The 16,887-nt window shown below is 36.3% G+C and overlaps 2 protein-coding genes across 10 annotated transcripts in view; both read left to right on the top strand.

The window, feature by feature from the left end:
* The window catches only part of FHIT (fragile histidine triad diadenosine triphosphatase), a 1,503,390-nt gene that overhangs the window by 546,375 nt on the left and 940,128 nt on the right, over positions 1–16,887 (top strand). The window lies entirely within an intron of this gene.
* Positions 7,061–12,803, top strand: LOC100986066 (peptidyl-prolyl cis-trans isomerase A-like). The gene has a single exon (XM_034956784.3). The coding sequence runs from the start codon at positions 12,107–12,109 to the stop codon at positions 12,599–12,601; it is 495 nt and encodes a 164-aa protein (XP_034812675.1). The 5' UTR covers positions 7,061–12,106; the 3' UTR covers positions 12,602–12,803.

Below are 16,887 nucleotides of genomic sequence, written 5' to 3'. Positions count from 1 at the left end.
TATTAGAAATTTCTAGCAATACTCTAAATAAAATGGGCACGGAAGGAAGTTAAACACAATAAGGAATATTTATAAAGACCTATAATCAAACATTATGTTAAACAGTAAAATATAAAAGTCACTCATATTAAATCAGGAAGAATACACAGGAATATTTGCTATTAGCACTGTTACTTAGCACTGTGTTATGGGTTCTGCTTGTTGTAATCAAACAAAAAAATTAACCGAGGAAAATGATACTCTCTTCACTGTCATGTGATATGATTGTATTCATAGAGAATTTATGACTGTTACACAGTTACTAAGAAAACATGTTAGCTGGATGATCACAAAATAAATATATAAAAATCAAATTTTTTATTTATACTTTCAATAACTAGTTATCTAGAAATAGAAAAAAATTACTTTGGAAACAAAAAATATAAAATCCTTAGTAACAATTTAACAAAAAAGGCCTATATAGAAAAAAGAAAAATGTTATGGAGATAAAACTGCCTGTCAAAAGAGTCATACTCATATTCCCTAATAGTTTTTTTATTATAAAATGTCATTCATTCCTATAAAATAGATATGTTAATATAATTTATCAGAATGGCAACAGGTTTCATTTTTACTTTTTCTTCTAAACATTAAAATGTATTATAAAGTTACTGTTATTAAAATGGTTTGTTGTTAGCCACGAGAACATTTTATAAATGAAACAGAAAAAAGAGAAACAGATCCAAATATATGAACTTAATATTCAGTAAAAGTGTCCTTTCAGCTGGATGCAGTGGCTCACACCTGTAATCCCAGCATTTTGGGAGGCCAAGATGTGCAGAGTGCTTGAGCCCCAGGAGTTAGAGACCAGCCTGGGCAACATGGCGAAACCCCGTCTGTATAAAATATACAAAAAATTAGCAAGGCATGGTGGCGAAACCACCTTGGCAAAAATTATAACTGAGAAAATTATGACAGTGAAAGAGATCTGACCTTACTGATTCCATCTTGCTTCTAACCTCCAAGCTTTCCTTGTTCATTCCTGGGTGTAGGCTGAACTAACTTTTGGGAGGAACTCAGTTTACAGTTTAACTTTGAAAAAAGATGATAACAGCCCTTTCCCAAAACAAACCCCCTTCCTGTCTGGGGACTAGACTGCCTTTACAGCACTAACAAACTAGCTACAAGATTAGAAATTATGGTTTAGGAGTCATGCAGCTGGAGGCTGCAAGATTCTAAACCTCCCAAATCGCTCCACAGGAAAACATCACTATTGTAAAACCTAAGATCAGTACTTGAGCTATTTTGTAGACCCTACACTCCATAGATCAGCTGGCACCACCTAGATGGATAAACTGACTCATCTGGCCTTGTGGCCCCCTCCCAGGAACTGACTCAGCATAAGAGGACAGCTTCGACTCCCTATGATTTCATATCCCACCCAACCAATCAGCACTCCCCCCTTTCCGACCCCCTATCCACCACATTATTCTTAAAAGTTTGGATCCCTGAGTGTGGGGGGAGACTGATTTGAGTAATAATAAAACTCCAGTCTCCCATACAGCCTGCTCTGCGTGAATTAAACTCTTTCTCTATTGCAGTTCCCTGGTCTTGATAAATTGGCTCTGTCTAGGCAGTAGGCAAGGAGAACCCATTGGGCAATTACAGTGGCACATGCCTGTAGTCCCAGCTACTTGGGAGGCTGAGGTTGGAGGATCACCAGAGCCAGGGAAGTCGAGGCTGTAGTGAGCCGAGGTCACTCCCCTGCACTCCAGCCTGGACAACAAAGGGAGATCCTGTCTTAAAAAAAAAAAAAAAAAAAAAGGGTCTTTTCAATTCATTTGGGAAATGTATGTTTATCTAATAAAAGATGCTATGAAAATTGGCTTTTCATCAGTAAGTTGTAAATGTTAGACCACTATTTTTTACAATAAAAATCTAAAAATTCAGATGAATTAAATATATGAATGTACATTAAACAATATAAATTTTAGAAAAATAGGAATTCTTAGACACTGATGACATATAGTTATATACCATATTTGAGAAAAATGACTAGGGATATTAATTGGCAATTCACAGAGGGAAAATTTAAGTGACCAAGAGACATGCAACTCTGCTCAACTTTACTAGTAGTTGTGGAAATACAAATTAAAATCACAATGAAATAAATACTTTTCCAGTCAAGTAGTTGACAAAATTGGAAAATATTGACAATATCCATGCTTGTTAAAGGTGCTTAGAAATGGAAGAGTTTCATATACTGCTAAATCTGGATATATTTATCAAAATTAATGGTACACTTGCTCTTTGACTCTGCAACCTTAATTTTGGGAGTCAGTAATCTCTGATGTGAAAATGTATATTTAAAGATGTTGGCTGCATTTTTAGTGGTGGCAAAAAAAAAATCAAGATAAATAACATTAACATAAAAACAGCACATGAATAGTGAGATTGTTGAATATATTTATACTATAACCACACTATGAAATATTATGGAACTAATAATAATAACTAAATACATCTGTATGTGATGTCCAGCATGTCCATGATATGGCAGCATCTAATCATTTGACTAATTGGAATGATATGAGACCGTTGGAATTACAAAGCAAACAATGACTATATCAAAACCTGTTTATATATACTGGTATGAAACTAGAAAAAGATGTAGAAGGATAAACAAGTAATTGTTTCTATTTTTTGTTTTGTTTTTTTTAGTTGCCATGGGAAAATAGAATTGGAAATAGTGCTGGGATAGAGTATTGACTTATTTTATATACCACATACATACATGCCTGTGTATTTTTTTTTTTTGAGACAGACTCTCGCTCTGTTGCCCAGGCTGGAGTGCAGTGGCATGATGTTGGCTCATGGCGACCTCCGCCTCCCGAGTTCAAGCGATTCTCCTGCCTCAGCCTCCTGAGAAGCTGGGATTACAGGCATGCACCACCACACCTGGCTACTTTTTTTGTATTTTTTCACCGTGTTGGCCAGGCTGGTCTTGAACTCCTTGACCTCAGGTGATCCACCTGCCTCGGCCTCCCAAAGTGTTAGGATTACAGGTGTGAACCACTGCACCTGGCGTATGGGTGCATTTTTGTTTAATTTGTTATGCTATTATTTTTAAATTAAAATTATTATTATCTGTAGCATTTTTTCTCATTGTGTGTGTATGTGTGTGTGTGTGTGTGTATTTATCTTAAATCCTAATGGTGTTGTACTTTAAGATAATGCTTTTTTCTTATAGAAAAATGGGCCAAAATTCAAAATACTTTACAAATTACCATTTGAAAAGTATCTGAATAATGATTCACAGAGGAAGAGTTATAAAACACCAGTAAAACTCTCAGCCCCATTAGTTATCAAAGCAATAATAATTAGAGCAATAATGACATTTTTTCTCACACTGACAAGTATCCAAAAAACTGATATTTCTCAGTATTATACAGTAGAGGGAAATCTACCTACCTTGCTTAGTAACCTTTCTGGAAGGCATATTGACAATATTAACCAAAAGGCTCTAATAATGTTTATACTTTCTGGTCCAGCTATACTATTTCTGGAAAGTAATACTAAGGAAATAACTGCAAAGATGTGTGTATGGATGCTCATTTCAGTTTTGTTTATAATAGTGGAAAAAGCTGTAAATCTATGTACTCATAAGTAGTTGGGTATTTAAATAAATTCACTTAAAAGTTATATTTTACAACTATACACACACAGAGATACCCATAAAACATTTAAAAGGTGTAATGAAAATTTTTGTATAATGATACAGATTGTTACTTATGGCATAGAAAGATGTTCATAAAACAGTTGATTAGTTTTGATTGTTATATAATATCATCTAATTTTGTGATACGCTTATGTATTAAGATGAATGGGAGTATAAACACCAGACTGTTAAGAGTCAATTTCTCTGGGTGATGTGGTAATAGATTATTTTTTATATTTCTGTATTTTTTGAACTTTTTGAAATGTGCTTGATACACTTTTATTAAGAAAAATACATGAAAGTTTGTCCAAAATCCTAATTTTTAAAAAAGCACACAAAGGACCAAACTGGAAATGCTTTAAAAATTAAAAAGGGTAGGGGAGCAATAAAACAATGTAAAATATATATAGACTCAGTGAAGAAAGCATGGCTTATTACTATTAATAGTCTTAATAGTGCAAGTTGTTAGTTGATAATGTAGGCCTATTGAGAGACCTGTTGGAAGGTTTGTTTTGAGCCCATTGTTAGCTTAAATATCTGACCTTTTCTATTTAGCTCCCCAGCCATAGGTAGTTTAACAAAAGGTTCTTCACTAACACATTTACTTTATGCCGTTTGTTTGGGGGTGAGGTTTGCAATTTTTCTCCAGGGAGTAAATTACTTCATGTAGCTTGTTCTCAAACACTTATCTCAGAAGCCGCACACCTTTCTGATAGAAGCCAAATGTCATGACTGAAGGTATGGGACAAAAGCCTGATTTATATTCCTGAAACGCCTCTTTTATGTTCTAGAAGCCAGATCTGCATTCTTTGGAGTGGTGTAGAATGTCAGTACAAATGCTGTATCTATGCTGAACCTGGAAAGGAAAAAAAAAGCCACACTCCACTTCTTTATTTAGAGTTTGCATTGAGAACAGCAAGCACTATTTGAAAGGTCATCCCATTTCAAGTAGCAGATGGATAGGAAAAAAAGACTCTGGCTTTTACAAATAATTTAATTGAATTCTCCTTGCCATTTCTGCAGGCAATTCAGGATATTTTTTAAAGCATTGATCCATAATTATCGTTCAGAGTGGTTAGCATTGTTAGACAGATGTGTAATTCTTTGTGTGTATAAGGGACCAATACAGCATCCATTTTACCTATTTGATTGCCTTTTCTTTTACTGTGTGAACAAATGCACATAAAAAAGACACATCATTGCTTTACAAAAAAGAAGCAAATTAATTTTTTTTCCAGATTTGTTTTTGACTTGAAACTCTCCTTTCTAAGGCATGCTGTATTTATAATGGTCAGCTTCTTTGCCTTCCTTTAAGTAAATTAGTTTGTGTCTAGGTAGCATACTTATGTTTATAGTCCGCTGGACACAAGGGGTCACAGGAGGTCAGAAACCATGAAACACAAATGTATCATATTAATAGAATATGAAATGAAATGACTAAGACTTTTAAGAATGCATTTTATCTGTGGTTTATTTTCCTGTCTTTTAAAATATATATATTATTTGTAATCTAACCATGCTATTCTGATTGGTTTACAGTTGCCAGATAAAATTCAGGACGCCCAGTTAAATCTGAATTTCAGAGAAAAAGAATGAACACCTTTTTGAGTATAACTGTGTCTCATGTAATAGATTGGAGAGTCATCTCAGAATGAAACATACTATTTAAATAAAATTGTGAAATATAATTTGTACAGGAAAAGTGCATATGACATGTATGAACAGTTTAACGAATAACTATAAATAAACACCTATCTCAAGGTTCACCCAAGTCAATACATTGTATTTCTAGCATCCCCAGCAGTCCTCTGAAAATTCCCTGATCTGAACCCTCTCTCTGATCATATTAGAGGTAGTCACTATCCTGTCCTTTGACGTATCCATTTTACTTCGTTAATTGATACCTTTATTACCAGCTTAGGTACTTGTAATCACTGTAAGTTTTGTATATTTTAAATTTTATATAAATTGAATTATACTGCATGTATTTGTAAAGGTGAAATATTAATAATTCAATCCAATTTGGGGGAAATACTAGGGATAACTTTCCATCAAATTATACAATTGACAACTTGAGTATACTTGAGTTTTCCATGTAGGAGAGACTAAAGGGTAATCCTTTAAAAGAAATCTTAATGAGTGCACTCATGTTGCTAGTGCCACAAATATTTACTTTCAAAAAAATATTCTTCCCCTCAAAATGTTTGTTCTCCCACGCATCATTGATTTTCCAGAACTTGGGGCCAGTCCAGTGATACTTTCACTGGATTTCTGTTGTGTTGATATCAGTGGAGTAAATCACATCTTCAACCTAAGGTCGTAATGTTTACCAGTAAATGGATAAAGAGCCTTTTGATTTATTATTCATGTAGATATCAATGCTCAGGATGACTAAGGAACATTCCCTTTTATCTCATAAATTTTATCTGGTGACATTTAAAAACTGTCTTCCGGAGCCCAGCCCTCTGATCCACAGACTCTCTTTCCTTTTGTGGATGGCACCGTGTTCTGCTGTCCTCATTTCTCCTTTATCGCCTTAATGCTGAGAATGGCACATTTTTCCAAGTTGCTTTGAAGAGCAACCATCACAAGAGCAAAAGTAATAAAAAGCAATTTAAAAACAGATTTCTGGATGTTCTAGGAAATAGGCAATTTTGCATGGCAAGCACTTGAACCCAGGGGTGATTTATTATTCATTTGACTGTAGTGAATATTCATGGCTTTTGCATGTTAAATTAGAATTATTGAGATTTTTATTTACCCTGAAGAAGTATGGGAAGTCGTGTCTTTAAAATTTGAATGTACTGAAATTCACTTTTCAAGGTATGGAGAACTTCCTTTCTAGAAGGAACCTTAAAACTGATCTGGTTAAATCTGCTAGGGAATGTGTATAAAAACATTCAATGTTTTGTAAGACCTGTACTGATATATTTTATATGAGGCTCATGCATATAGAGCCATGGTTTCCTTCCTTCCTTCCTTCCTTCCTTCCTTCCTTCCTTCCTTCCTTCCTTTCTTCTTTTAATGCAGCATTACCCTTTACTCAAAGAAAATCTTGCTTGAAAGTTAAATATGTAAAAGAGCTAGAATTACTTTGTTTGCATACAGAGTGGGACTGGGCTGCACGCTCTCCTTATCTCCATTCCTCCGTACAAAGCCCTTGGTTTTCCATAATCACAGCTTTAAAACCATTCATGTACAGCTGAATAATTTGTCAGACATGTATCAGATACTAGTCTAAACACCTAACAAATATTAACTCATTTAATTCTCACAACAACCCTCATAATGGTTATTATTACTTCCATTTTGTAGGTGAGGGAAGTGAGGTACAAAGAAGTTAAATACGTTGCTCAAGATTACAGCTTGTCAATGGCAGAGCCTCTACAATCTTGTCCCAGCGTCCCTGTTCTTACCCAGAATGCTTTGCAGCCTCTCCCTAGCAGCAGCAGCAATTATGTTGAACTCTTGTTAGGGATTAGGCACTCTGCTACAAGCTTTACATGAATTATCACAGTTGATCCTCCCAAAGCAGCCAATGAGGTAACAGTATTATCCCCCAGTTTACAGATGTAGGAAATGAAGCATAAATAATTTACATAACATTTCTGCAAGGGGAAGACCAGCATCTGAACCCTCACAGTTTGACTTTGGAGCCCATTCTCTTAATCACTATTTCATAAGTTCCCATACAAATGAAAACATTTATATATTTCTTTTTTCTTGTTGTTTTTGAGGCAGAGTCTCACTCTGTCGCCCAGGCTGGAGTGCAGTGGCACAATCTCAGCTCACTGCAAGCTTTGCCTTCTGGGTTTAAGCGATTCTCATGCTTCAGCCTCCCAAGTAGCTGAGATTATAGGTACCTGCCACCACACCTGGCTAAATTTTTGTATTTTTAGTAGAGATGGGCTTTCACCATTTTGGCCAGGCTGGTCTCAAACTCCTGACCTTAGGTGATTCACCTGTCTTGGCTTCCCATAGTGCTGGAATTACAAGAGTGAGCCACAGCACCCGGCCTACCTTTATATATTTCTAAAGCGTTTTAATGGTTTTCTTTTTTTTTATTATTATTATACTTTAAGTTCTAGGGTACATGTGCACAACGTGCAGGTTTGTTACATATGTATACATGTGCCATGTTGGTGTGCTGCACCCATTAACCCATCATTTACATTAGGTATATCTCCTAATGCTATCCCTCCCACCCCCACACCCCACAACAGGCCCTGGTGTGTGATGTTCCCCTTCTTGTGTCCAAGTGTTCTCATTGTTCAGTTCCCACCTGTGAGTGAGAACATGTGGTGTTTGGTTTTTTGTCCTTGCCATAGTTTGCTGAGAATGATGGTTTCCAGCTTCATCCATGTCCCTACAAAGGACATGAACTCATCCTTTTTTATGGCTGCATAGTATTCCATGGTGTATATGTGCCACATTTTCTTAGTCCAGTCTATCATTGATGGACATTTGGGTTGGTTCCAGGTCTTTGCTATTGTGAATAGTGCCGCAATAAACATACGTGTGCATGTGTCTTTATAGCAGCGTGATTTATAATCCTTTGGGTATATACCCAGTAATGGGATGGCTGGGTCAAATGGTATTTCTAGTTCTAGATCCTTGAGGAATCACCACACTGTCTTCCACAACGGTTGAAGTAGTTTACAGTCCCACCAACAGTGTAAAAGTGTTCCTATTTCTCCACATCCTCTCCAGCACCTAATGTTTCCTGACTTTTTAATGATCGCCATTCTAACTGGTGTGAGATGATATCTCATTGTGGTTTTAATTTGCATTTCTCTGATTGTTTTCTTTCTTTCTTTCTTTCCTTTTTTTTTTTCTTTAATGTTGCTTCACATTGGCTAGTAGTGCAAAGAGAGCATCGGGTTTTCTGAGGAGCCTAAACATAGCTCTGCCAGGCAGGATCATGCCCAGAGAAAACAGTAAAGGTCAGCATCTCACTGTTCCTTACCCATGTTTTTATGGTGTTCATATTGCCTTTCTAGTCTTTCCCAAATTAGCTGGTTTAATTTCCTCAGTATTCTTTGCAGCTGTACTAACCAATGTCATCAAGTAATTATACTTATTTGACAAGGGCTAATGCTTCTTTTCCTAGGTCAATCTATGTTTTGACTTAATCCTGCTGGGAATAAAAAGTCTTCATCCAGTTTGATGTTTGCAATGGTGGAAATGCTGGGTTCTGTTGCAGACTAATAGTAGAGGATGCCTCTTTCTATTCAGTGCTGGTCTAGCTAAAGAGCTATGCCACCAGAACAATTGTGTCCAATGTGCAAGCATAAAATTATTTTTATAGTAGGACCAGTGATAAGCCTGATGTTGTAATATCTAGTACTTACAGATGAATGAGTTTATGCTATTCACTAAACTACAGTGTACTTTGGGCCTTTATCTGCTGTACAGAAAGTTTGCAGGACGAGGTCAAGTGAAGAGTACTGGCTGCCATGGGGCCTTCAGCACTGACAAGGCAGAAGGTGCTGCTGTGTTAACTCTGTAATTATGTGTTTATTTTAGAAAAGTATAGTCTACTCCTTAGACTTAATATGCCTTTGTCAATTCCCTCTTAATATTTACCCACGACTTTAGCCTCTTGAGTTAAATCTTGGGTAAACACAGGAATTTTCAGAGACTGGTGAGTAGAGAAATATCTACTTGGTCATATCAGAACATACAGAAATCTTGCTTCTACTAGCATCCTATCTAGATAGAGAGAAACTTTAAAAAATATTGTCTTTTACTGCTTCCCCAAGGGAAATTAGTGCTATACGAAATTAAGATAGGCCATAGTTATGCCTATTTAAAGAAAACATTTTCACAGTTTGAAAAATATGCCCATTTTATGAAGGTATAATTTCTTAAGTTTGCATTCACTCACGCGGGAGTGACTTAGGTGGATCAGCACCTTATCCAAGAAGGGATTGAAGAATGAATGAAATTAAATTCATATTGGAGTAGTAGCCTCTATTATAACTGGTTCAACTTTCTATAAAAATACTCAAGAAGATATATGCCAAAAAGAAGTCACTGCCACTAAAAATTTGTTTTTATAGTCAAGCTAGTTTTGATTCTTGTAGAGAATTCTACTAATGAGATGTTTGGTGGAACTAGAATGAACAATTTCAACAGGTGATTCCCTTATGCTGTGGCCAAATGGAGGGAAGACCTTTAATCATTTGGCTGCTATCTTTCCCTTGCTTCAGAAACATGGAAACGCTAATCAGAAAAGTGAACAAGAATTACTATACATGTAAGTACTTTTGTGAAGCATCACTTTTAATGAAGACATCTTTTGCATATGCATGTGAAGAATGCAAATAGTGGTTACTCAAATAAATGGTCATATATTCGTTTTCTGTGGCTGCTGTAATAAATTAACACAAACTTTGAGGTTCAAAATGACATAGATTTATTATTTTACAGTTTGGGAGGTCAGAAGTTTGAAATAGATGGATATTAGTGGGCTAAGATGTTAGTCAGGCTGAATTCCTTTCTGAGGTTTCTAAGGGAAAATGTGTTTCCTTGTCCTTCCTACCTTCCAGAAGCTGCCTGCATTCCTTAGCTTGTGGCCCCCTTTCATCTTCAACATCAGCAATGGCCATTCAACTCTTTTTCCTATTGCATTGCTCTGACTCTTCTACTTCTGTTTTTGAGATTTAATGACCCTCGTGATTACATTGGTCACACCCCGGTACTGGAGGATAATCTCCCTGTTTTAAGGTCAGACAATTAGCAAACTTAATTCTATCTGCTACCTTAATTTTCCTTTGCCATGTAATCTAACACATTCACAGATTTTAGGGACTAGAATGTAGACGCCTTTGGAAGGCCATTATCCTGCTTCCTAAATAGGGCAGAAATATTTTTGGAAATGTATTTGTCAGGATCTGTCACAGTAAAAGCACTATATCTATGCTGAAACTACGAGGGCCTTGGGGATTGTTGTTTTTCATAACACAGATGCAGGTAGTGATACAAGAAGAGTCTATGCCAATCCCAACAGGTATGCTAGGTGGAAAACCTGCTAGAGGATGGAAATTAGGATATAAGTTTTGTAAACCAACGTGTCATTTAGCTGTAAGAGATTTATGTTTAAGTGACACATAAAGACAATCTTCATCTCTTTCTTGGCAAACACTGTCTCTTTCATGATAAACTAAAATAAAAAGAAATCATTATGGACAAGGAAAAGGGAACAGTATCTCAGAGACTCAGAGTAAATGTTGACCTCCCAAGATGATATGTCGCAGAAATCTGAAGGGATTTTTTGTCATCCTCAACAGCATCAGGAAACAGAAAGTGAAATGAGAGAATAAGTTTAGATTATAAAAAGTAGGATTATTTGGAAAAGGAGATGGATTAGTCAAGAAAATATTGTAAAGAGACCAGAATGTCATAACACAATTGAAGTCTGTGTCGGAAGCTGAAAAGAAATCACTATTTTAAAAAAAACTCATGGCCAGGTGTGGTACCTCAAGCCTGTAATCTCAGCACTTTGGGAGACAATGCAGGCAGATTGCTCAAGCCCAGGAGTTTGAGACCAGCCTGGGCAACATGTAAACCTGTCACTTCAAAAAAGGCAAAAATTAGCCAGGTGTGGTGGCACACACCTGCAGTCCCAGCTACTTGGGAGGCTGAGGTGGGTAGATCACCTGAGCCTGGGGAGGTGGAGGCTGCAGTGAGCTGTGGCTGTGCCATTGCCCTCCAGCCTGGATGACAGAGACCCTGTCTCAAGAGAAAAAAAAGAAGAAAAAGAAAAAATCAAGAGGGGAAAAAAATTGATAATTTCTGTTGAAATGAACAGGTGCAATAAAAATTAAAATAACAAAAGAGAGGATTAAAAATATAGAAAATAGAGATCATAGACTTGAACACCCAGAACCAAAGTAAGAATCACAGATGTTCTTGAGGCAGAAGCAATTAGACACAAATAGTAGTGAAAGATTAATAAAAGCTCTTCGGAGCACAACGAACAAACAAAAAACAAAACCCAATACCAAAAAACAAAAATTGAAGGGACTTTCCATACTCCAGGCAACATTAATGAAAAGGGTTTTATATCATTTCAACTTGGTAATTTTTTAAAGAGCAAAGTAAAAAAAATCCTTCACACACACAGGCAAACAAAATAGCCTTATAAAGGAGCAAAAAATCAGATTTTTTTTTTTTTTGGCCACACTATATGGTACAAAATATTGCTATAAAACCTACTGCTTAGAACAGTTAGGACTCTGGATGAACTGTAGCAATCTGTGCATTAACAATCTCTCTAGGAGATTCTTATACATACTAACATTTAGGAACCACTGCCCAGGTAACTGAGAGAGAAACTGAAGTTAAGAATTCAGTAACAGAGACTTCACAGATGGTGCTGCCACTGGGAGCCCCATATTACCAGCTATGGTCAACCCCACTGTGTTCTTCGGCATTGCTGTCAATAGCGAGCCCTTGGGCTGCGTCTCCTTCGAGCTGTTTGCAGACAAGCTTCCAAAGACAGCAGAAAATTTTCATGCTCTGAGCACTGGAGAAAAAGGATTTGGTTATGAGGGTTACTGCTTTCACAGAATTATTCCAGGGTTTGTATGTCAGGGTGGTGACTTCACATGCCATAATGGCACTGGTAGCAAGTCCATCTACAGGGAGAAATTTGATGACGAGAACTTCATCCTGAAGCATACAGGTCCTGGCATCCTGTCCATGGCAAATGCTGGACCCAATGCAAATGGTTCCCAGTTTTTCATGTGCCCTGCCAAGACCAGGTGGTTGGATGGCAAGCAAGTGGTCTTTGGCAGGGTGAAAGAAGGCATGAATATTGTGGAGGCCATGGAGCGCTTTGTGTTCAGGAATGGCAAGACCAGCAAGAAGGTCACCATTGCTGACTGTGGACAGCTCTAATAAGTTTGACTTGTGTTTTATCTTAACCACCAGACCATTTCTTCTGTTGCTCAGGGGAGCACCCCTCCACCCCATTTGCTCGCAGTATCCTAGAATCTTTGTGCTTTCACTGCAGTTCCCCTTGGGTTCCATGTTTTCCTTGTTCCCTTCCATGCCTAGCTGGATTGCAGAGTAAAGTTTATGATTATGAAATAAAAACTAAATAACAACCACAACAACAACAAAAGAATTCAGTAACAGAGAAGTGGCTGGTTGTTAATAATTAAACCAAGTTAACAAAAAGTGAGATTTAAGTGATTGTAACTTTAATTATAATACTGAATGCAAATGTAAAACTATGCTTTTGAAAGAGAAAATATGTCACACAAAATAATGCTTTAATAAGCATTAAATATTTAATACTTTAATATTTAACACTAAGCAATGAGAAACCCAGGATCATATTTACAAGGTCCAGAAATAAATTTGTGACAAATTCTCATTTTTCTAGGGGTAGACTCAAATATTCTAAATATTTGAAAGTTTTAAAATGTATTCATTCAACAAATATTAATATTCTTTGTGATATACCAGGTGCCACTATTAGAAACAAAATGGGATGCATGACTTCCAAACCAATGGAGAGAGAAAAGAATGTGCAGCCTGATCTAAATCACCAAGTACTGTCGTCCCTTGGTATCTGTGAAGGATTGCTTCCAGATACCAAAATTTGTGGATGCTCAAGTCCCTGGAATAAAATGGCATAATATTTGCATGTAACCTACAGACTACTTTAAATTATCTCTAGACTGCTTATAATACCTAATGCAGTGTAAATGCTATATAAATAGTTGTATTGTTTAGGGAATAATGATAATAAAATGTCTGTACATATTCAGTATAGATGCCATTTTTTTTTCCTGAGTGTATTAGTCCTTTTTACTGCTGCTGATAAAGACATATCTGAGACTGGGCAATTTACAAACAAAGATGTTTATTGGACTTGCAGTTCCACGTGGCTGGGGAGGCCTCACAATCATGGCAGAAGGTGAAAGGCAAGGAGGAGCAAGTCACATCTTATGTGGATGGCAGCAGGCAAAAAGAGAGAGCTTGTGCAGGGAAACTCCTGTTTTTAAAACCATCAGATCTTGTGAGACTTATTCACTATCAGGAGAACAGCATGAGAAAGACCCACCCCCCATGATTCAATTATCTTCCACCAAGTCCCTCCCACAACACAAGGGAATTATGGGAGCTACAAGATGAGATTTGGGTGGGGACAGAGAGCCAAACCATATCACTGAGCATTTTCAATCCATGATTGGTTGAATCCACAGATGTGGAACCCACAGACAAGGAGGGCCAATAGTATATAAAACAAAGAAAAAACTGTAAAGCATAAACTACACAAAGCATGCAATAAGATTACAGTGTTACAAACATATCATTTACGGCAATAAAAATAAATAGTATAAAGTCACCCAGTGGAAGAAAAATTAGATAATTTGACCATGGCTGGACATGGGGGCTTACACCTGTAATCCCAGCACTTTGGGAGGCTGAGGTGGGTGGATCACCTGGGGCCAGGAGTTTGAGACGAGCCTGGCCAATATGGAGAAACCCCAACTCTACTAAAAATATAAAAATTAGCCTGGCCTTGTGGCGAGTGCCTGTAATCCCAGCTACTCAAGAGGCTGAGGCGGGAGAATCACTTGAACCCAGGAGGTGGAGGGTGCAGTGAGCTGAGATTGCACCATTGCATTCCAGCCGGGGCAGTAAGAGCGAAACTCTGTCTAAAAAAACAAACAAACAAACAAACAAACAAACCATAATTTGACCAAATTGTCTATCTGAATATTGATGTTCAGCAAGGGGATATTATATGTTTGTAAAAAGCCATTTTCTTAGTATTATTATCCTTTGGTTAAGTCTTGCCACTGCCATATATTACCTGAATGACCTTGGGAAATGCATCTAACCTATCTGGCTTTGAATTTCCTTATGCATAACATAGGAATGACATTTCCCCTGTACCTGATATGTTGAAAAGAGCAAATATAAATGTGAAAGCATTGTGTAAAGCTGAATCTCATTGTGAAATGTTTATTAAACTAGTCTATTAAAATACAACAACTGTATATTTCAGTTAAAAAGCAAAATCTAACTGTAGGGTACTGAGAAGAAATATACCTAAAACAAAGTAACTCATTAGATTAAAAACGAAAGAACAATAGAATGGACAAGATTTATTAGGCAGAAGCGAAATAAAAAAAAAGTAATCTTGGCAATATTTAGATGAAATAGAATCAAAGGCTATAAAAATATTAAATGCAATCAAGAAGGTTATATTTTCTTTAAGATAGACTTCACAATGAAGATAAGGCAGTTCTGAATTTTTATTGACATGGTAACAGCCTCAAAATACATGAAACAAAGGCTGTTAGAAATATAAGGAAAAATTGATGGAAGTAGAATTGTTGTATGACACTTTAATACACTTTTATTGATCTTTCATGGGTCAAATAAACACAGAATTGATAGAGTATTTTAATAATCTAACAAAGCTGATTTAATAAATATTTATTAAATTTTGTTCTCTAGAAATAAGCAATACACTTTTTTAAGAAGCCATGAAGCATTTAGAAAAAAATCGATCATATATTATATCTCAAAGAAACCATATTAAATTATGAAATATAAAGTGTTAACAGGCTCCATGCTCTGCCTACACTGAAATAGAGCTAGACATTAATAGCAAAAGTTTAAATGCAAAAATCAGTAGCTTGGAAAAGAGAAATAATGATAACAAAAACCAAATTTTTTTCTAAAAACTCCAGATTCAAATAGGAAAGGAAACTATGTAATAAACTGTTAGGCGAGTAAGAACTCTATGCATCAATATTTTAAATGGCTAAAGCTGTATTTAGCAGAAAATTAATAGCCCTGAGAACTTTCATTATTAAAGGAGAGTAACAAAATCAATCTGTGGAAAATAAAACTAATGAATTAATAAGTAGAGACTCCTTTTTTTTCTGTTAAATAAGACCAACAAGCAAATAATATTTATTTAACGAGCTAGAAATAGGAGGAGCTTACGCAGCATAATACAAGATATTTACTGGAAACCTGTAGCAAGGTATGTTATTTAACGTTAACGTTGTAAATATTACTTTCACTGCCACAAATGAGATGAGTGCTTGTGATTTTTGTAAAAGTTGAATCCCAAAGAACAATTTCTGCTTCCCATGTAGTCTGTAAACCCTCACAAAACACAAACAACAGCAACAACAAAACTCTCTGAGGGATCTGAAGAATGAACAAAGGCAGCAAGATTCTCAAAGGGGGTTGAAGACACCTGGAAGTAGTATAGGTTAAATTTCTTATGACTATTATCCTGAGGTCAAGCTACAGGTAGGGCCACACAGAGTGGCTGAAACTCCTGTAGGAAGCTCAGTCTTTCTGGCCTTATGAACCAGGGGACAGAGTTTGGAGCAACCCCAGCTACTGGAAAGTGAGGGAGGAATGTCATTAAAAAGAGGGCCAGAAAAGGAGCATTACAAATTTTTGGTGTAAATTCTGCTCAAATCTCTGGCTGACCTTTGGAATATACATACACAGGCAGACCAAAGCAGTCAGTGAATTTGATAATATCAATATAGATTTTCTCCATGAAGAACAGAGATTGTATTTTTAAAAAGGATTAAAAAAAAAAGCAACCAGAGCCTCAGGTTCCTATGGGATAATTCTTTTAACATATGAGTAATTGGTTCCCCAGAAGGAAAGGTGATAGAGAATGGGTCATAAAAATATTAGGTTGGTGCAAAAGTCATCGTGGTTTTGCAATTACTTTTCATTACAAAACCCACAATTACTTTTGTGCCAACCTAATATTTGAAGAAACAGTGGCCCCACACACTTCCCAAAATTGGTGAGAGATAAATGTACACGTTCAAGATGCTGAGGCACATTGTAATCAAATTGCTGAAAACCCAAGACACTATCTTGAAAATAGCCGGAGAAAAACAACACAGTATATACACAATACTGCACTGTTAAATACTGCCAACCTACCTTCAAAAACTATGAAAGCAAGAAGACAATGAAACAATATCTTCAATGTGCTGAAAGGAGATGAGACTATCCAATCCAGAAGTCCATATCCAAAGATACTCATACTTCAGGAACGGAGTCAAAATAAAGTTGCATTCAGAAAAACAAAAACAGAATATTTATTGCCAGCAGACCAACTTACACTGTAAAAAATGTTTTGTTCTTTGGGATGACAAGAAAAAATAGATGAAAACTCA

The sequence above is a fragment of the Pan paniscus genome, chromosome 2 (assembly GCF_029289425.2).
Source record: "Pan paniscus chromosome 2, NHGRI_mPanPan1-v2.0_pri, whole genome shotgun sequence".
NCBI classification, from domain to species: domain Eukaryota; kingdom Metazoa; phylum Chordata; class Mammalia; order Primates; family Hominidae; genus Pan; species Pan paniscus.
Note: the sequence above shows the minus strand (reverse complement) of the source record. Positions and strands in the feature narration are given on the sequence as shown.

Bases quoted from the DNA above. Each gene is read 5' to 3' on its own strand.
- LOC100986066 (XM_034956784.3), top strand. From the start codon at position 12,107: ATGGTCAACCCCACTGTGTTCTTCGGCATTGCTGTCAATAGCGAGCCC.